This window comes from Liolophura sinensis, chromosome 8, assembly GCF_032854445.1.
Source record: "Liolophura sinensis isolate JHLJ2023 chromosome 8, CUHK_Ljap_v2, whole genome shotgun sequence".
NCBI classification, from domain to species: domain Eukaryota; kingdom Metazoa; phylum Mollusca; class Polyplacophora; order Chitonida; family Chitonidae; genus Liolophura; species Liolophura sinensis.
The window spans coordinates 24,109,023-24,128,118 of NC_088302.1; the positions used below are offsets into that span (position 1 = coordinate 24,109,023).

Here is a 19,096-nt window from a genome sequence, read left to right on the forward strand (position 1 = left end):
TATTGGGCCTATCTCTCCTGATTCCTGATAACAGGTGATCACGGTAATGGGTGTTCTGGACACCCACTAACAAAACAAGTGACCAGGGGGAAATGACCCCTAGGGTATGTAGAGACACTGACCACAGTGGTCAGTGATGAAGATGAATGACCAGTCCGGGTACACTGACCCAACCGCAAAGATATTCAGATGCCCATTGTTCGGAATTGCATTGTTAGTGTGGTCACTGGTCTGTGCATACCTGCCCTAAAGACCCCACCACTGTGGTAAGTTGACGTGGCAACCAATCCATTCCCAATGTCAGCACAATAACTAATCTTATTAGATTGATGAGAATCGGTTCTGTCAAGATTAAAGATCGCCCGAATTCACTGAAAAATCAAAGGCCAGAAGGTATCTTCCTGACTGGGACTGTTCAAAGCCGAGCGCTTGGGTTGATGTAATTCATGGTCATATTTTTTACCTTGACTTTCATGGTTCGTTATCTTTTAGTATTAATTATGCAAGGCCGGATAATCAGTTAATTAAGAGAACAAAAGGTACAGAGAGGAATTATTCAAGAGCTGTGCTCATCACACGCAACACGTCCATTTTACATTAACATAAATTATGTAAGAATGTGACACTAAAATACAGCAATAATGAGATTCTCCTTGCAAAACTTACTGTCTCTGTTTTAATTGAAATCTTTCCTGATAACCATAATTTATTCATGATTTATGCCATCCATGTGCCCTTTTTATGTCAGACTCATCCTTATATTTACCTGCATCAATTCATTTATCAAAAACAAAAAACAAAAAAAAAAACAAATATGAAAACTGAACACAGTTCAGTACTTGGTGTTTATTCAAGTAATTGGCATTTTGATGAAGTCGGCTTTCCTCAGTAGGTCCTATAACATAACAGATAACTATTGGCTTGTCATTTCATCAATATGTCAGCCCAAATATTGACAGAGGAATGTGAACTGTTACATGTAACTGTAACTTAGCGGCAGTCTAATGTTTACTTATCAGACAATAATGATAACAATCCAGAGAGGAAATGGCCCTGATGTCAGTGTTTATTTGCCAGTTTTTGCTCAGTGAGCATTAACATAGTCGATGATGATGTTTCCACATGGCCTCATCTCTGCAATGAATGCCACACCTTCATTATATACACTGACTGTTGACTTAATTACAACAGTAAGTCACATGTAATTCACTAATTCACATGTAATTCACTAAATCTTCTAAAGTCGCAAAATGGCTAGCTTTTATACATGTATGCAGTAAACATATACACTGAAAACATGCAGCACAACACTACAGCTCTTCTGTCATTTACCCCACTTTTGATTTTTTTCCCATCCTCACAGGTAAACAACGTTCGAGCATTTTTTGAATAGTAAAGAGTAAATCATGTTTTCCGTATAAAAGAGTGCATGTAGGTTCGTAGTCTTTTATGGAGTATTTTCTTTTAATGCATGTAAACTTTCCTATGACATCAATGATATTTAACTGATCTATAGCTAAGGGGCGGAAATAACTTTTTTTCGAAAGCACCACTTACCCACAAAAATGCTACAAAAAGCCTGTACAAATAAAACCTCAAAAGCTATATCGTCAAACTTTGTTTTTTTTAAAAGGTTTGCTTCGGAGTATTCAGGATGCAGCAGTTATGAATAAGACAGGGCAAAACTCACAAGCCTACATAAGAAATGATTTTTGCAGACTCAGTTAAACGAAAGTCCAAGTCACAGTGATTCCAGTGAAATATAAACATAGCTATGGGTGTACACCTTGTTTGTTTAAACAAACTTAGGCATGTCTATTGGAATTTTTTGTAAAGGTCTTGCTGAAACCAGTCACAAGGAGAAATATGTTGAGCAAATGTGCTCATATTGAAGCAAGGTGAAAGGAAAAAAAAAAGTTTCATTTTCAGTCCAAAGGCACAAAGATATAGTGTCGTTCTCGAAAAAATATGGTTTAAAAAGAAGACGAAAGTGGGCTGGCTTACGTTTTTGTTGACTGTAGACAGACTGACGACGGGTTGGAGTGTGGATGTCATAGGCCGTAATCCTGCATGCCCCAAAGAGGGCGCGTAGAAAAATCCCACCCTAACAGACAATGAGCTGTCTACAATCCCAAGTCTCTGGATACTCTTGAGTCATCTTGTATCACATTATATTTATCTGACTTCTTGTCAAATAAATCTCATTATTCTGAATAACCTTTGATGGTAAAAAGGCATTTTTAAACAAGAGAATCATCTTCACTTTGTAGACTTTTTTTTTGCCACTTTTGTTTGATGTATCTACACTGAAAACATGCCTTAAATTTAATTTCAATTTTGCACTTTCTGTTCACTTTCACAGACGGACTGCATTAATAACAAAGTTTCAATATTTTCACCATTAAGACAATCTTCGTAAACTGTATCAAAGCGGTAAAACCTTTTATCTTCTGTTCTGTTTTTGTGAAATGTTTTATGACCCTGATTGGATTTTGTGAAAGTGATACTTTTGCAGAAGGTGATGGATATGGCAGTGAGTGGAAGGTGTCTATGTTATATGGTTCAATCAACAATGGCCGCCAATGGTATTTACATGGGAGTTAAAGATCAGGCAACACTGTGATTGCAACTGACATCAAGCTCATTATGTGACAGATCAATGGGGGAAAAATATAAGCCAAATCAATAAGAACCACACGGAATGACGACAATCACAACATGACAAATATTTCCTCAGAAATAGCACTCGTTTCACGTGTAGAACTGCCAATATGTACTCTACAGTGTCAGAGTGGCTTAAGTGTGTAAAACATAGCCCAGGTGTGTAAGGGCTATGGTTACCTGAGCGGATCATTCTTCATGCAGATACCTGGGTAGTTATTCATCGTAAACCAAAGCCCCCTGAACCCTGGAGCACAGGAGGAAAACCGGCTGCTGTTTGATCATGCAATAACAACAAAAAATCTGCCTACACATCAAAGTTAGCGCATGCCTTATTCCGAGGGTACCAAACAACTCAGGCCAAAGGATAAATCGCAACCCAAACATGAGCAAAGACAGCTTCAAGCTTAAGTCTAAAACCCTCATGACACAAGAATTAGAAATGTCTACGTAGAGTGGATAAAGGTGAACCGATGCTGAGATACATTCACCTGAATCCCCCTGACCACCTTTCACAAGCAATGTACAAAGATCAAATACCAGACCACGATATGCAAGGTCTTCAACTACAGTGTGTAAGTCACATGGTAATGTCAAGCAGCTGGAATATATCAATGCATTCATTCACCTTATTTACATACAAGTACGGATCAGCCATTGAACTGTCCAGTGATCAAATTACAGTTAATTGTAACATGCAAGCCTGTATGTTTATAACATGATTCTACCAATACTTAAACAATGGTTATATGGCTAAAATGTAATTACATGTACTTGGAACACATTTTGAGCTTGATGTCCTTTAAGTAATTGGTGATTTTTTTAAGACAAACTTCTATTTTTTTTTTCACTTATACATGTATTCATGCAATTTATATATAAAAATTAAGTAAAAATACACACCAAATATAGATCAGTCATCAAACTGTTCAATAATCAAATTAAAGTAAACTAACTCTGTACAAGTATGTATATACTAGTGTGTGTAATGTACAAGTACCTGTAAACCAGTGGGTGTAATGTACAAGTATGTATATATTAATGTCTGTAATGTACAAGTATGTATATAGGAGTGTGTGTAATGCACAAGTATGTATATATTAGAGTGTGTAATGTACAGGTATGTATATATTAGTGTGTAATGTAGAAGTATGTGTATACTAGTGTGTGTAATGTACAAGTATGTATATACTAGTGTGTGAATTCACTTTATTAACAAAAGCAAAAGTCAGTTTAAAAATGCATACAAAGTATAGATCAGCCATCAAAAGGTTTAGTAATCAAATTATAGTTAACTAATTGTAATGCACAATGTAATAAATTCATGCATTTTATAAACAAAAGTAAAAGTAAATCTAAAGATGGACACCTGTGAGGATTTTAATGTTTATACATCATACAGTTTCCACAGACAGGTAAATGTATCACCCACATTCGCCCAGAAACTCTCCCTCATGACTTGCTAGTCAGACACTTCTAAATGGCCATTTAAAGAAGCTGCTCCAGGCTAACTAACTCTTGACTGGGTAACTGGAAGAGAAGTCATTTTTAAGTGAGCAGGCTTTAAAAAGCGGCATTAGCAGCCATTATTATCTCATCATTCACCGCCTCTCTGGGCACATTCCTGAGCCACCAGACTTCCCAGCCTTGTTTGAGAGTGCCAGAACCCGCCTGCCAGTCACACAATAGGCCAGGCCAAATGCATTACTTGTTTTTTTTTTTTGTTTTTTTTTTTTGAGTCATGTTTAGATTTTAATTGACAGAGGTCTTACATCATTAGGATACTGGTTTATAAGCAGATTGCAGTATTGGAAATACATGTATATGTTTTCACTCTTTTAATTAATAGCTCACATGTTAGTTCATAATAAGTCATATTAGCTTATAAAAATTACAACATTAAAACAATGGTTCATAAGCATTTAGTTTTGGAAATACATGTACTTGTATTGATCTTGGATCATTGTGTATCACATTTTAAACTTATACATGAAGATTTGAACAACAGTTTTTTTTAAAGAAGACTTATTATAAACTACACTATACAGAAAGGTGATTAGCTGGTGAGAAATCATGTGAAGCTACATATGATTTTCTGTGATTTGACATGTGATTTCCGGTGATTTTTGCAGGGTGATCTTCCAGATTTAACTGCAGGTCTGCAAGACCTGAATGGCATAACACTCCTATTTTACTTCTCGATCTTTCACTTCTGGATAAGGATAGACTGAAAATCAAACACAACTACCAATTTGCTTCGCCTGGCCTGTGGTAGTGATGTTTCATCAGCAGGACAGCTGTGCAGTAACCTGTGCCTTAGATCAGTAGGCAGGCCCATATATCACCACCAGTCCCTCCCCACTACCCTACCATCCCACTGTTACGTAACCCAGGCTTGGTAATTACCTGCCACTTCAGCTAAAATACAGCTGATAGCATGTGGCTCCAGAAATCATCCCAACTTCCACCTTCAACGACATTACCCAAATTCCCACCATTTTCCTGTTCCCATCAGGCATACCAATTGTCATTCACCATGACCCATATGTAACCCCAGGAGAACATGACTTCACACTGTCCATACCCTTGCCCCATACTTTTACCAACTTGCAGACTCCCTTTGTATTTCCATGGGACAGGGAGAAGGAGCAAACCTGGCCCAGGATGGTGAAAGCATTCTATACCCCCTCTTTCTCAAACTGTCTTCCATGTGTGTTATCATTTAGCAAGTCTACTGAGAGCTCTAGAGTTTTTGCCATCAGAAAACGATTCAAAGATCAAATATCCCTATGTCAAGGAGCTCTTCTATGGGTTTAGATTCAAACCAAACTGTTCCTTTTCCTCCTCCCTTATGAAGAACTTATCCTGGGCAGCTGCTGTGAGGGGTTATCCGTCCATCAAGCAGGGTATTCAATCGTTTTTTAACATGTCCTAGATTAAAACAAGGAGGTGACCTGCAGTTGTGGTTCCTTGTATCAATGATTAAAATTATATCCCAATTGGTGGAAAATGTCATGAGGCAGAACCAAGAACAAACTACGACAAAGGACAAGTACAAGAAAAAACATGTTCTGTGCCACCATTTCTTAAGGTACCAATAAGTTTGTGGTAACACACCCTCTGATATGAGCTACATAAACATTTATATCTGAGGCCTCCACGAAGGTTAGGTTTTGTACATGCAGGTAACAGAACATGGTCATCTTTATTTTCCTTCTTAAACATCTAGACTCATACAGAAAACCCTTCACCCAGTGCAGTAATTTCACCTCAAACCTTCATACAATGTGGATACGTGGATGCTAAACCTAGGTAGCATGTTAGTCTACTGCTAAAATTTAAATTTGAAATCCACAAGAATGAAATCAACAAAATAAAGCATACAACCATTTTTAAAAATAAATCACATTATGATTAAAAAGAAAAATTTATCAGCAATTTACTTCAGGTGCCAGAGCACTATAAAAAAGAAGTTATCAAACCGCAGCCAAGCAAAACAATCCCAAGGAAAATCAAGGGATCTAGGTTCTAACGCATAAGTGTAGCACTTGAAACTTAACATAATCAAAGACATTACTGGGCTTACTACATTAAGAAAGACATCATCCAGATCTTGAACTGGCATGTTTTGATAGGTTAGGTGACCAAAGCTTTGACTGTTCAGTAACAGAGGAGATCCACAGAGATGGGTGTAACATGGGATTTCTGTGGGGTGCATGTCTGTGGTAGAGTTGGTGTACTCAAAAACAAAACAGGAGATTTCCCATACTGTTTGACAAGAAGTTTCACAACAACATGAAAACTAAAAGAACATGTGAAAACTTAACACAATATCTGGGAGATATAATCAGGGTTTACATCACAACAAGGGCTGTCTGGGATCCCGAGCTGTGAAGGTCAGGGTGGGGTTGGGGGAAGACCCCCAAGATCTGCAGTTAGTCAGACCAAAGAGCAGAAAAAGGCCAGCTGATAGACCGCCTAGTTAACAAGGGACAGATGTCAGACAAATCCTTAGCTGGAGCATCCTGACACTACTCTACAGCTAAACTGAGAACCCCCATGAAAAAAACATATGGCAAATCTGATGAATAATACTACAAAGATACAGACAGCACTGGAGCATTGGTATCCAGACAACTAGACTATATCAACAGAAACATGTCTTATAACAGCAGCAGGGAGATAGTTATCACTTTGCCATGTAACCTTAGCTATTGCCCTTTTATTGAAGGTCTGCTTGCTGCTAAACAGATATTTCACCTGCATACCAAGTACAGATAGTCTGTTGTTAGAGGTGCTCAGTGTTCAGATGTCTATTAGAATAAACTATGGGTGTCACCAAAGTGGTTTACATCAAATGTATTAATTTCAGGGGGAAACGCCTAAAACAAAAACTTTGACGGTATGTTCAGGAAAAATTAATTAAGACCTTAAAATAATTTTCCTCGTGTAGCACCATGTTTCTCCTCCAAGCGTCTCAAGAAAATACGCCCAACAAAAATAAGAAAATTGCTGCCCAAATTTCCAAATGTGTACTAATTTCAACGGAGGGGGAAGGGGGAGAATGATACAGATAAAAGCAATGTCTGCATGTTTGACTTACAAATGTGAAACACTTTTTCTCACTTTTCATCAAGGTTCTTATGAACTGTTCAAGACTACTACGCTTTTTTTTTTAATTGTTCACTGTGCAAACAAGGCAAGAATCCTAATGTCAATTCTCGACTGTTGCCTGTAATCTTACATCTCCTCGATTACACATGGCAAATTTGTTATTTTTACCTCGTCAGAAAATGCTAGGAGCCATTTACAAGGAAATTCTAGACCTTTTATCTTTCCTGTATCACATTGCTACATCATGGGGGAACTAAAATTACTCAAAGCCTGGCTGAGTTTTGGGAATGGAACATAGGCTAACCGGCCATGAAATGACATCTACAGTGCCTACTTACTTGTGAAGTGAGGGGGGAGAGGGTAAGGGAGAAAGGCTAAATTAGGTAGTGGGAATGGGGGAAAGACACAAACAGCTGGGATAAAAGTCACCCAACACAGTTTGTCAACACGGGATTTTAACTTAAGCACCACCCGTTGTGACCTTTTCAATGACCTTGTGCAACTCTTAAAGCCAACAGATATGTTTTCAGTGAGTTCCGATGTTTTCTTTGTGGTGGATGTCAGGGGTAAAAAATTACTATATACAAAATTCACATTGGTAGTAGTCGAATATTGACTTAATGCATTCCGAAATCAGTAGCACAAAATCATCATTTCTTGATTCACTGCAAAATTCCTGCACTGCTTTTCAAGTTTTTTCATATGTTTTTATGTCAGTAATGGATTTCTACAAACTTTCTGAAGAATTCTTACAAACATTATAAAATTTCAGATTTTGTACATCTTATACATGTACATCTGAGAGTCCACTGAAGAGAAGTCTAACCTTCATTTCTTGTACAGCACATGATCAAATTTTCAGCATTTCAGCAATTTTCACAAATCAGCCATACTTCCTTGACTGATTTCAATATTATCAACCTGTGAATTGTCGAGCTGGACCCTAAACCTTTAAGGCTGTGCCCATATAGCCGGGTTGGGATAGTCTACATTCATATACTGCACCTGCCCATGGACACAGTGTTTAGTCCGGAGATAAAAGGGTCTCAGACAAGGGCTTTAATAATAAACATAGGTCTATAACCAGCTGGTAAAGACATCCGATGCCCATTATAAATGGGAGTATTCTCTTTCATGAGCAGAATTCACCAATAAACATATATATACTCAGTAGAAGCCACATCCTGGAAGTCAGTACTTTTATGTTATAATGAGACTGGCACATCCTGGAAGTCAGTACTGTTATGTTATAATGAGACTGGTATTGACGGATACTTGTGCATGCGGAACATATTTTAATATCTGATCCAAAAGTTCACATGTTCTGAGGAAGTTCTGTGCAAACACCAACAAAACGGTTAAGTGGAGAGTTTACAATCATTTGCAATACAATAGCTATCTTGGATTCATGTCTGCTCTATCTTACTTGCTCTTGCTCTCCCAGCCTTTATTAGCTAAAAAAAAATAATAAATAAGAGGCTTAAAATGCTCTTCATTATATTGACAATTTATGTGGTCTGTGAAAGTGATTTTCCCAACAAAAACTTGGTGAAATTGGTGTGGTTACATTTGCAATAGCTATCAAACTGGCTTCTGAAATATGCTGTGTAATTCTCCCCATAATCTCTCAACCTAGATTTGCTGGAAAAAAAAAAAAGGTTAACTTTTCACCTAACAGTCATGCTGCAGTACTTGGGCCAGATCTGGCATCTGTGGGCCATCTCACAAAAACCACAGCCTCCCTGTCAATTCAGTTCCACCTAGGCAACTAATTTGGGGTTAACTAACCGAGGCCAAACATAATTTTTATACTCTCCAGACACAGATACTTAAAAAAAACAACACATAATGATCATTACAGTGATCGTTGATTGTTGTGATCGTCCTGCAATGTTGTTTTTTTAAAACTGCAACTATGGTATATATTTGTATGTATATTAAATCATTCATCTGGCTAATATTTGTTGGTTGTAACTGCATCATTTGTTTTGTCTTGATGAAAACAAATCAACTTCTTGAAATATTTATACTTAATTGGCTACAAAAAAGTATAGTGATATATAACAGTACATGTGTGAATTAAGTGAATGGGAAATTAGGCAATGATCTGAGTCAGTTAAATTCTTTAGAGTACTGAAGGTCAAATCCAGTTGGAACCGATCTGTCTTTGATAGTATTAAATCAAATCTGGCCTTCTCTGCCAATCTTCCTCTTTTGGAAAGCCAAATCAAGGTGACCTCCTCTCAGGAAAAAATCAACATAAGCAAGTTACAAATCTGCTTAAAAAATAAAAATATACATTCAAAATACAAAGCGTAAAAACCAATAAATGACTGTCAATCAATTCTGAATTCAGTCTCAGCTCACAACAAATAGACTTTGTGAAGTATTTACACATGTACTTAGTCGGTCTAAAAAAGCAAAAATTTTTGGAACAGTGAATGTATTGTTGATAGGGAAATGAAGGCAATGACCAAACTGATTGGTGAAAGTTAAATCTGGTGTGAAGCGATTTCTCTTTGGTCATATCTGACTATCAGTGGCACTCTTTTGTCATCTGCAAATCCAACGAAGTGACCTCTAGTAAGGCAAAGTCAACATTTATCTTTGCTACAATTTTTGAAATTTTTTTAAAATAAAAATATACGTGTAAAAACAAAGCCTAAACATCAATTAAAGCTTGTGGACCGATTTTGCACTCAAGGCTAAGTGTACTTAATTAATAACATTCTTATAACTCAGCCCCGAAGTGTTCCTTCCCAAGCGATCAAAAGAGCTAATATTAGAGTGCAAACGGCTTGAACAAACTGCAGGCGGTTTATTTCTACACAATGATCAAACTTCTCTCAGCCCGGACATCCTGCCCTATTGCTGGTGCAACATGAAATCAATCTAGATTCTTGTATTGACTCTTAAGTTTTAAAGTTGTTTCCCAGACTGAATTCATGTTCATAAATTCATACTGATTAAACAGCCAGCAATCCGTGCCGTACTGAGGAGGCTGTACGACAGAAAAAGCATAGTGGAGTCAGGAAACCCATCCCAAGATAAGGCCTGCAGATTTCTGCACGAGGCTGAACCTTTTCCGCTCTTAAGACATCCCATTCTGGTTTCCTTGATGTTGTTGTATGCACTGCAAGCATTGGATGTACATGCTTTAATTCAGCTTACTCCAGAAGATTCGTGTATGACCTTTGCACTTCATTAACTTTTACTTCACAAACAGAGGGAAAACCTCCATGTAAGAAGGGCATCTATTTTAGACTATTCTGACAATGTAATTTGTGTGTTTTTGGAACGTCGAGCAGAGCGAAACACAGTAATTCCGACATGAATTTAATTAAATGAGATCAAAAAACAACACATCAAATCAGTTCACTTGGTTCTATTGTTCCTAATAAATTACATCCCAGGAAATGTGACAACTCTACAGCACGGTTACCATTTCTGCTCCTTTTAAACAACAGGAAGACAAATGGCATGCTTTAAATTATTTTACTGGAGTTGATGTCTCTTGTCACCCACACACAACCACAAAATTTTTTTTTTTTTAGAAATTTTTAAGATTTTTATTTTACCTAAGGCCTGTTACTTCTTACTACTATGTTGATGTACAGAGCAAATCGTTAAATTTGACGCAATTACATGAATCCCTCAAACTCTAGTTGAATTCATCTTGTAGTGTGGAAAAACAGAACTTGACAATGTACTTCTCCACCACCATGAAGGGGTTTTCACGTGTGTAGCCAATGCTTTCATTTCCGTTGACCCACCTGGTCAGCCCAGCTCTCCCATCGGTCACAAGCAGGCACTAATTGAGGACAGATCAGTAAAATGATGGCAGGAAATCTATTCCCCACGAAATAAGCTCCAAATAAAGCCTCATAATACTCGTTCCATAGCTACCTCTGTACAGGTGCTTGACGACTTGTTTAGCCAACAGGAAGCTCTCATTACCAGCACATTTTTAAACATACCTGTGCAAATGAATTAGTTTTGTTTGAAGTCGGCCAGACGTGGCCTGCTCAGCTGGTTACAACGTGGCTACAGAGTTGGACGTCCCTAAAACGCCCGTTCTTAAGAGCTGGACATTTTCACATGTGTTATCAAAAAGTAACCCATTGATTTATTGGCAGTTTAGCACCTGTATGTCAGTCATATGTTTGGTTGAACTTAAGCGATGGGAGTTCAAATGTATGCCTGTGAAAGGCAATTAGGCATGAGGGACGTTTTTTTTTTAATTCTTGAAACTTGCATTAAAATTCAAAGTAAAACAAAACACTAAATACACATGCAGTTGTACAGGCTGTTCAATTTGTATTCACCCTATTCAAAAAGTTATACCAGATGTGCGTGCGCCTACCTTCAAGTAGGGAGTAAAAAAGATTAAGAGAAAAGTATAAAAAGTTTAATAATATGTCTTTGTTTTGTAAATTAGACAGGGTAGAAGACTTGACTTTTTACCCACGTAAGGTCATAACTTTATCACAGTTGGACCACTTCCTGCTGTCGGGGAGCCATTGTTATCTGCTGATCAGCTAAGGTGACATTTCTATTACATCGTCTCGCATACCTGCACAACTTCTGGCGCAGACATACCGCCCAGCCTACCGGGCTGCTCTATGCACTAACACCTGTGCCTCTAAAGGCGTTATCCTAGCTTTCTAAAAGCCTACACAAGTACAGGATACAGTGTACATACAGTTCAGAACAAGTTTAAAACATTTACCCATATTATACATGCTTTTGCAATATCAGGATTCAGCTCTTAGTTTTATTCCTGCAAACCTGTTCAAGCACATACAGTTCTGGTGATGTTGTAGAAAATACACATGAAAGTGTAACATCATTCAGCTGCAACAGTTTTTGCTAGTAAAATGAATTTGCCACATCCAATTAAAAGCTTGACACTCAATACAGAACCTGTTTCAACAGAAGTATAGTGGGGCCAAAAAAAAATAGGTACACTGAACAACTTGAATTTAAAAAGTAGAGTTTGCTCTCTATATGGTGGGATTTAAACACTCTTAAATTCATTTAATGTTTATGTTTGTACATGTATGTTATTTACCTATTAGAATAACGAACAATAAAGAATAAGATCAGAATAGACCTACATGTGTCTCCGGGTCATATGAAAAGCTTCAAAACCACACAAAGACAGAGCAATAAATACGCCCTACATAAGACAGCCGATTCTTTTTATACAACGGACCGACAAAAATTTTGAGGGACGTACAGATTCACGGTGCGTGAGCACAGCATGTGCAGAGAAAAGGTTTCCATAAAAACCTCAGCCTTTATAACTGAACTCGCACAGGTACTGGCCCACTTAATCCTTTCAGCTTTGCCACATGAACTCCTATGTAATCTAAGTGATTTCTTAACAACAGGGTTAACACCAAAGGGTTCATGTATGCATGCAGTTATCAAGAATCATAGCTCTAAGCTTATATCACTCACAAGTTCTACAGGCTACACTCGCAAAACTGAAGAAGGAAGGTTTTACAGATGGATGAAGAATTCATGCAGCCTGCAGCATGTGGTGTTTTCCACCTGTGTAAACCCAGCATCAGCAGCCTAAGCAGTTATAGTTTACACAGGTGAGAGCCAGGTACACCTTCGTTAAAAAGATCCCCCTTAACTATCAGCACCAGACACACACCTGAAGTCTCTGAGAATATCAGTGGCACCTGAACAAGCTAACACGCTCCACAGAAACTGTAACCTACATGCACATCGCAGTTCTACAGAACAGGTACCCTCAAAGTAATAACTGAAAAAACGTTTACATAACGGACTGCTCGCTAGAAACTAAATTTAATCAGGTTTTCAAGCGGTAATTTGAAACATAAAAATACCCTTCTCAAAAGAAAAAAAAAATGAACCAAAGAGAAATATAGTGATTTAATATCGAAAGAGTGTGCATAAAATTTCCCAACAGCCACACAAAACAACACATCTACCATTTTGTCTATACATTTCTGTTCTAAATTAAAATGTGACCAAGTTATTCAGCAAATGCTTAATCCTGCCCTGGGTGACCTGAGTAAGCGTTCAATAACACGGCTCTTTGTTCATTGCGAAAATCCCACGATCATGTCTAGGCTATCATTAAGAGACACCCTTAATTCCAGGAGTTCACCCATAACATCAGACGTTTATGACCAACCTCTTATTTGATCAGCATTAACCTTTTGTCTTACCTCGCTTCAGGTTTCCAAGTTATACTTTTTTTTCTTCTTTTTTAAATCAGGATTAAAACTGGATTTTCATTCTAGAAACTGGCACCTTTTTCTGTTCAGTCAATGCATGGCAAATACAGAATGAGGCTTAATAGCCCAAGAAGCTTCTTGAACACTATTGTTGTACATGGAGCTTGTCTTTTGTCTTGTACATGTACAATGGATGGGGCACTGTGGGTGCTAGTGTGTTTGCCGAAAGCTCTTCTACTGGAGAGAAACAATGCCGGTTTCAAATGTAGTGCAATGTTAAAATTTAACATTACTAAGGAATGTATTTACAACATAAAATGTGTCCATTTGTCCATTATGTGTCCATAAAACCTGCATGTACTGACCATATAAACAAGTGCAATGTACATGTATGTACATTTACATATGCAATAACATGTACAGGTAACTGTCAATTTTCTGACAGTTTCGTAAGAAATGGATTTTAGATTTCATTTCTCCATAAATAACACAGGAGCAGGTATTATTTTGGATACAAGCCTTTCCATCTGCTTCTACCCTGCACATGTACATAACTGTCAAGATACGTGGTACCCAATTATTCATTCATTCCTTTTTGGCTCAAGCATCATTTGATACATCAAAGATAAATCTCCACTACAAGATTTTCCGATGTTCAACAGAACACAGGAACTGTGTCTCTGTGTCACACACACATGTACATGTCTATCCATTACCTGCTGATACCAAACTGGGTAATGACTTTCAAGCCGGGTTCCCAGGGAATTAACAGGTATCAGTTTTCCGTACAAAAGCTTTGGTTTGTGTCCGCCGACAACAGAACTCTACTTTAGTCACAAGAAGACCCTGATCACAATGATGCTGTCTACAGGAAACGCTTCAGCACTTGTCCAGGTAACCGAAACCAAACGAATACAAAACAACACACAATTCCCATTGACATGTCGCGACTCAGCATATTTTTTTTCACGCCACACAGTCTAATCTATACTTGCAATCAGAGCAGAATCTCTGCATGGCTTCCCCTATTCTGGGTCCAAGTGGTGTGAGATATTAAGATCAGTACCTGGCCTCTTAAAACCAACAGGCCAGGTGAGAGGGGTGGAGACCCAAGGTGACTTGACAACATCTAAAAACCCTAATCTGAACCCTTATCTCTAGACCATCTCATTTCTAGTCAGTCAATGGGGTGTGATTATTTATATAGATACATACTGTACAGTTGTTTTTACAAAGCTTTCTTACAGTTATGCTCCAAATAAGCGGCTGCATTTAAGCTCACTAGATTGGATGAGTAAGTATGTGTGTGTGTGTGTGTGTGTGTGTATATATATATATATATATATATATATATATATATATATATATATATATATATATATACATATATCTATATATATCTGTGAGAAACAATAAAACAAAGAAATTGTCAAGAAATATTTAATTTCAGATGAATAGTTGAAGATAAGTCATAGAGAGATAATTATTTAAAACATCCTGTTTTGAAGATTAAAACCAGTGATCTTCTTGAAATACTGACAGTGAAATAAATACAATGCAAAGAAAAGCATGCAAGGGATGATACATAGAAATTTTGGGAAGTGCAGCCTATGAACATTTGCACAAAACTTAAAAGTCACTGATCAAATCCATACATGTATAACAAACAAACCAAAAAGTACACAAGAAGGACACAGATACATCTAGATGTATGTAATATTTTTGTTGCTAATAATGTAATAAATGTGTTCACAATAAAATAAAGTATTCTCTCACATGTAACAAGGAGTCCAAAGAGCCACAGTAAACATTAAAATATCACAGCTGGTACGAGAACACTACTAAATTCCCATGTTGTGTACAGGTATTAGCTAAATGAACCTCTTCCAGGTACCTGAAAAGCTAATTAACTTTGATATGCCGTGAAAGATTACAGTGAACCGTGATCTATAATCTACTTTCTACAAGAAAAAGATTAGCATGTGAAAGGTGGAGGTGCTGTAGAAAAGATGAACTGGTACCTTTTTTAAAGCATTTGTAAATGTAGAAAATCTGTCTTGCAAAAAAATTGGAAACTCTACAGGAATACACACATCTGAAGGCAAGTATTGTAGAAGTTCCTGAAGCACCAAAATAACCCTACTTGTGACTGCCTCAAGATCTTACATGTATATGTACAATACAATCGGGTACATGTATATATGTTTATGTATGAGCAATATGTAAATATTGTGGTTGAATCCGACATCGAACAGATTTGGCCAACACTCTGTTGGCTGAATGAGCTTAACATACAAGTACATATATGTACATGAGCTACATGTACTTCTACATGTATACAGTATACGGGAGCTGATAAGTTAATTTTTTCACATATGTACATTTATGTAAGTATATTTAATAAATATCTCAGTTTAGACAAAAAAAATCTGGTGAGATGTCTAGAATGCAAAAGCTTAAGCAGCAAGTATTTTTTAAAGCATAAATTAGAGCTGGCTCTATTAGTTTCCTAGTCGGTGATCTTCGGCAGATTGGCATTAGGAAATAATATAGTTGATAAGACTTATTAATATGCGGGAGACAAGCTTCAATAAACATCAGATTTCAAATCTATGTTATTATACTTAGTTTGATCTACGGATAGATATATTAATTTCAATATTACATGTATATGTGATGAATTAGATGCAGAAATAAAGGACTTGTGAAGAGAGACACATACAGACTACATATATGTATCTATATGTAGATTAGAATCATTATCAAGGTGTGTCAAGTGTTATCTTGAAGATGGAAGCCCTGTTTGTCAGGCAATGTACAGCAGATGTATATCCATGTGGAACCAAAAAAATATCACTTCCGAAATTTAAGGTTACATCCTTTATGAAGTTATTTATTTGTTGAGGTTGACAGATAAATGGAGATAAAATACACTATGTTCTGCTGTATACTTTTATGTTTATTTATTTACTTGATTGGTGTTTTACGCCGTACTCAAGAATATTTCACTTATACGATGGCGGTCAGCATTATGGTGGGTGGAAACCGGGCAGAGCCCGAGGGGAAACCCACAACCATCCGCAGGTTGCTGTCAGACCTTCCCACGTACAGCAGGAGAGGAAGCCAGCATGAGCTGGACTCACAGCGACCGCATTGGTGAGAGACTCCTGGGTCATTACGCTGTGCTAGCATGCTAAAATTAAGTTCTTACATGTAGGTGAACATATTTCTCTGCATGGAAAATTTACAAAACTTTTTGTAATGTAAGAGATATTCAAACAAATTTACAGGTGTAAATCTAATCACAATTTGTTTTTAGCAAGATTTTTGAAACAACAGAAACATATTTCATTCCCAGAATTTTTTTCCTTTTAAACTCAAAATGGCTGATTTGTCAAGTTTTACATGCAATTAACATAAATAAAACTCAAAGTTTTAGACATTTCCATCATGATTGTGTTTTTTTTTTTATTAAACAGGTCAATGATACTGACTCTAATCCTCATGCTATTTCAGTGTTCCCTTACTTGTCCACAATGCCCCCCAGTGGTGCCAGGAATGTGATGTGCAACAGAGCCAGCATTCATCCCCCACCCCCTACACCCTCCAAACTCACACACCCTCCCAAATGAAAAGAAAATAACATCACCTCCCCAGGGACCCCGTGCTCCTACTGCCCCATATACCAAAACCAATCTGCCGTAACCAACCAGGGCTTCCATGATACAGCTAGGGCATGTTAATAGGAAAATAGAAGCTGTCTCTCTTTGACACAGGCTATTATGATTTTCCTCACACAATGCCGTTATAAAAGCATATAGCAAAACGGGTACAACGGCTCACCTGGTAACACCCCGCTGGCTGCAAAGGGCATAAATGGAAAAAAACAACAGCGTTTAAATTAACATGCAATTCTACCAGCTGTTACCGTAACACAGAGTTTAAGCTAGTCCACGTCAGCCAGGAGACAGTGGACAGGCTATGAACATGCACAATGCAAGCGTTGAGACTGTATTGTGCACATTTCTGACTAATGGACACCTCATTACCATCATGCATACATGTAACATTCAGTCTGACAGAAGGCCTCGAGATTTAACCGTGAACGCTGTGCCAGAAATAATTACAGCCATGTTAGGTCCAGAGCACTACATTTGCAAAAATATTAAAGAAATAAATTTAACGCATTTGCAAGGTATTTTACATTTTCATGACACCACAGCTTCATTTTAAGCATGGATGGGTATCTGAAATTTACATCACTGTTTAAACGACAAGGCCTGTATATAATGTATCTGTCTGCATCAAATACGAGAATTCTTCCAGACCATGTTCATGGACAATATATAGTAGAAGTTGTCGGTCTTATTTACAGGTACATCTATTTTCCATGTATCCAAACAAGGACATATAGTTCTGTTAGAGGGTACGACTATAATATCCAACACACCACAAAGGTTAAATATGGCACGATGCTAATTCCCCGATGATCTACATGTAAAGACAGGGATGTCACTTACCGGAATCTGTTGCTATGACAACCAGAAGATAATCAGCAGTGGCTTCTCTATCCAGCGTCTGGTGCACAGTAACCTCCCCTGACGCGCTGTCGATGTTGAACTTCTGTCGGTCTCCATCTCGCAACGTGTAGGTCACCTGACCATTAGGTTCGGAATCCTCATCATGAGCGCTGACACGAATCGCATGAACTGGCAAGTTTCGCAAATTTTCCTGAACGTATGCATAGTACGGGGAATGGAAAAAGACTGGTGCATTGTCATTGACGTCGGTGATTCCAATGGTGACAGTAGCAGTGTCGTAGCGTACCAAAACACCACTGTCCTCGGCTTGGATCTTCAGCACATAGGAACTCTTGCGCTCGTAATCCAATGATTTCTGGACACGCAGAGTTCCGCTGCTCTGGTCCATGGAAAAGTCCATATTATCATCCCCTTCAACGATAAAATAGCGGACAACTCCGTTGAAGCCGTGATCTCTGTCTGTGGCCGTCACCTGAAGGAGACTAGTGCCGACACCGATGTCCTCACTGATAGTTTTCTGGTAATTTCGGGGGTCAAAGGTCGGGTCGTTGTCATTGACATCCTCTATCATGACCCTAAGCTGCGCTGTCGCAGAGAGGACTCGTGATCCTTTATCGGAGGCACGTATGATCAGCTGATACTCGGCGTTCGCCTCCCGGTCAATCAGTATCCTTGGTCTCAAAATGCCGTCCGAAGGTCCCAGTGTGAACGGAGCATTGGTTGTCACGAGTGTGTACTCCACCTGGCCGTTGTACTGGGAGTCCAGATCTATGGCTGACACAGTGAACACTCCCTCCCCAATCTCGGTATTCTCCTTCACCCAGGTAATGTTAGCAGACACAAACACCGGCGCTTCATCGTTCACATCTCTCACATGGATGATCACCTTGAAAATAATTCCAAATCCATAGTTCACATCGAGATTGATTTGAAGTTTCTCACACAATTCACACTGTTTCGCACACCAATACTCATGTACAGAGATAGAGAGAGCAAAAAGTGAGAGAAAAACATATAAATTTGGTTACAAATAATATATGTGCATAACATATTAAGACCCTCTAA

The 19,096-nt window shown here is 38.0% G+C and overlaps 1 protein-coding gene across 1 annotated transcript in view; it reads right to left on the bottom strand.

Annotated features, from left to right (window-relative positions):
• LOC135473347 (cadherin-related tumor suppressor-like) overlaps window positions 1–19,096 on the bottom strand; it is an 85,690-nt gene that overhangs the window by 26,650 nt on the left and 39,944 nt on the right. The window contains exons 6-7 of the mRNA XM_064753197.1: window positions 18,011–18,917; window positions 17,334–17,351 (exon numbers count right to left, since the gene is read on the bottom strand). Of these exons, the coding sequence (XP_064609267.1) occupies window positions 17,334–17,351; window positions 18,011–18,917 (925 nt within the window). The remainder of the gene's footprint in view (window positions 1–17,333; window positions 17,352–18,010; window positions 18,918–19,096) is intronic.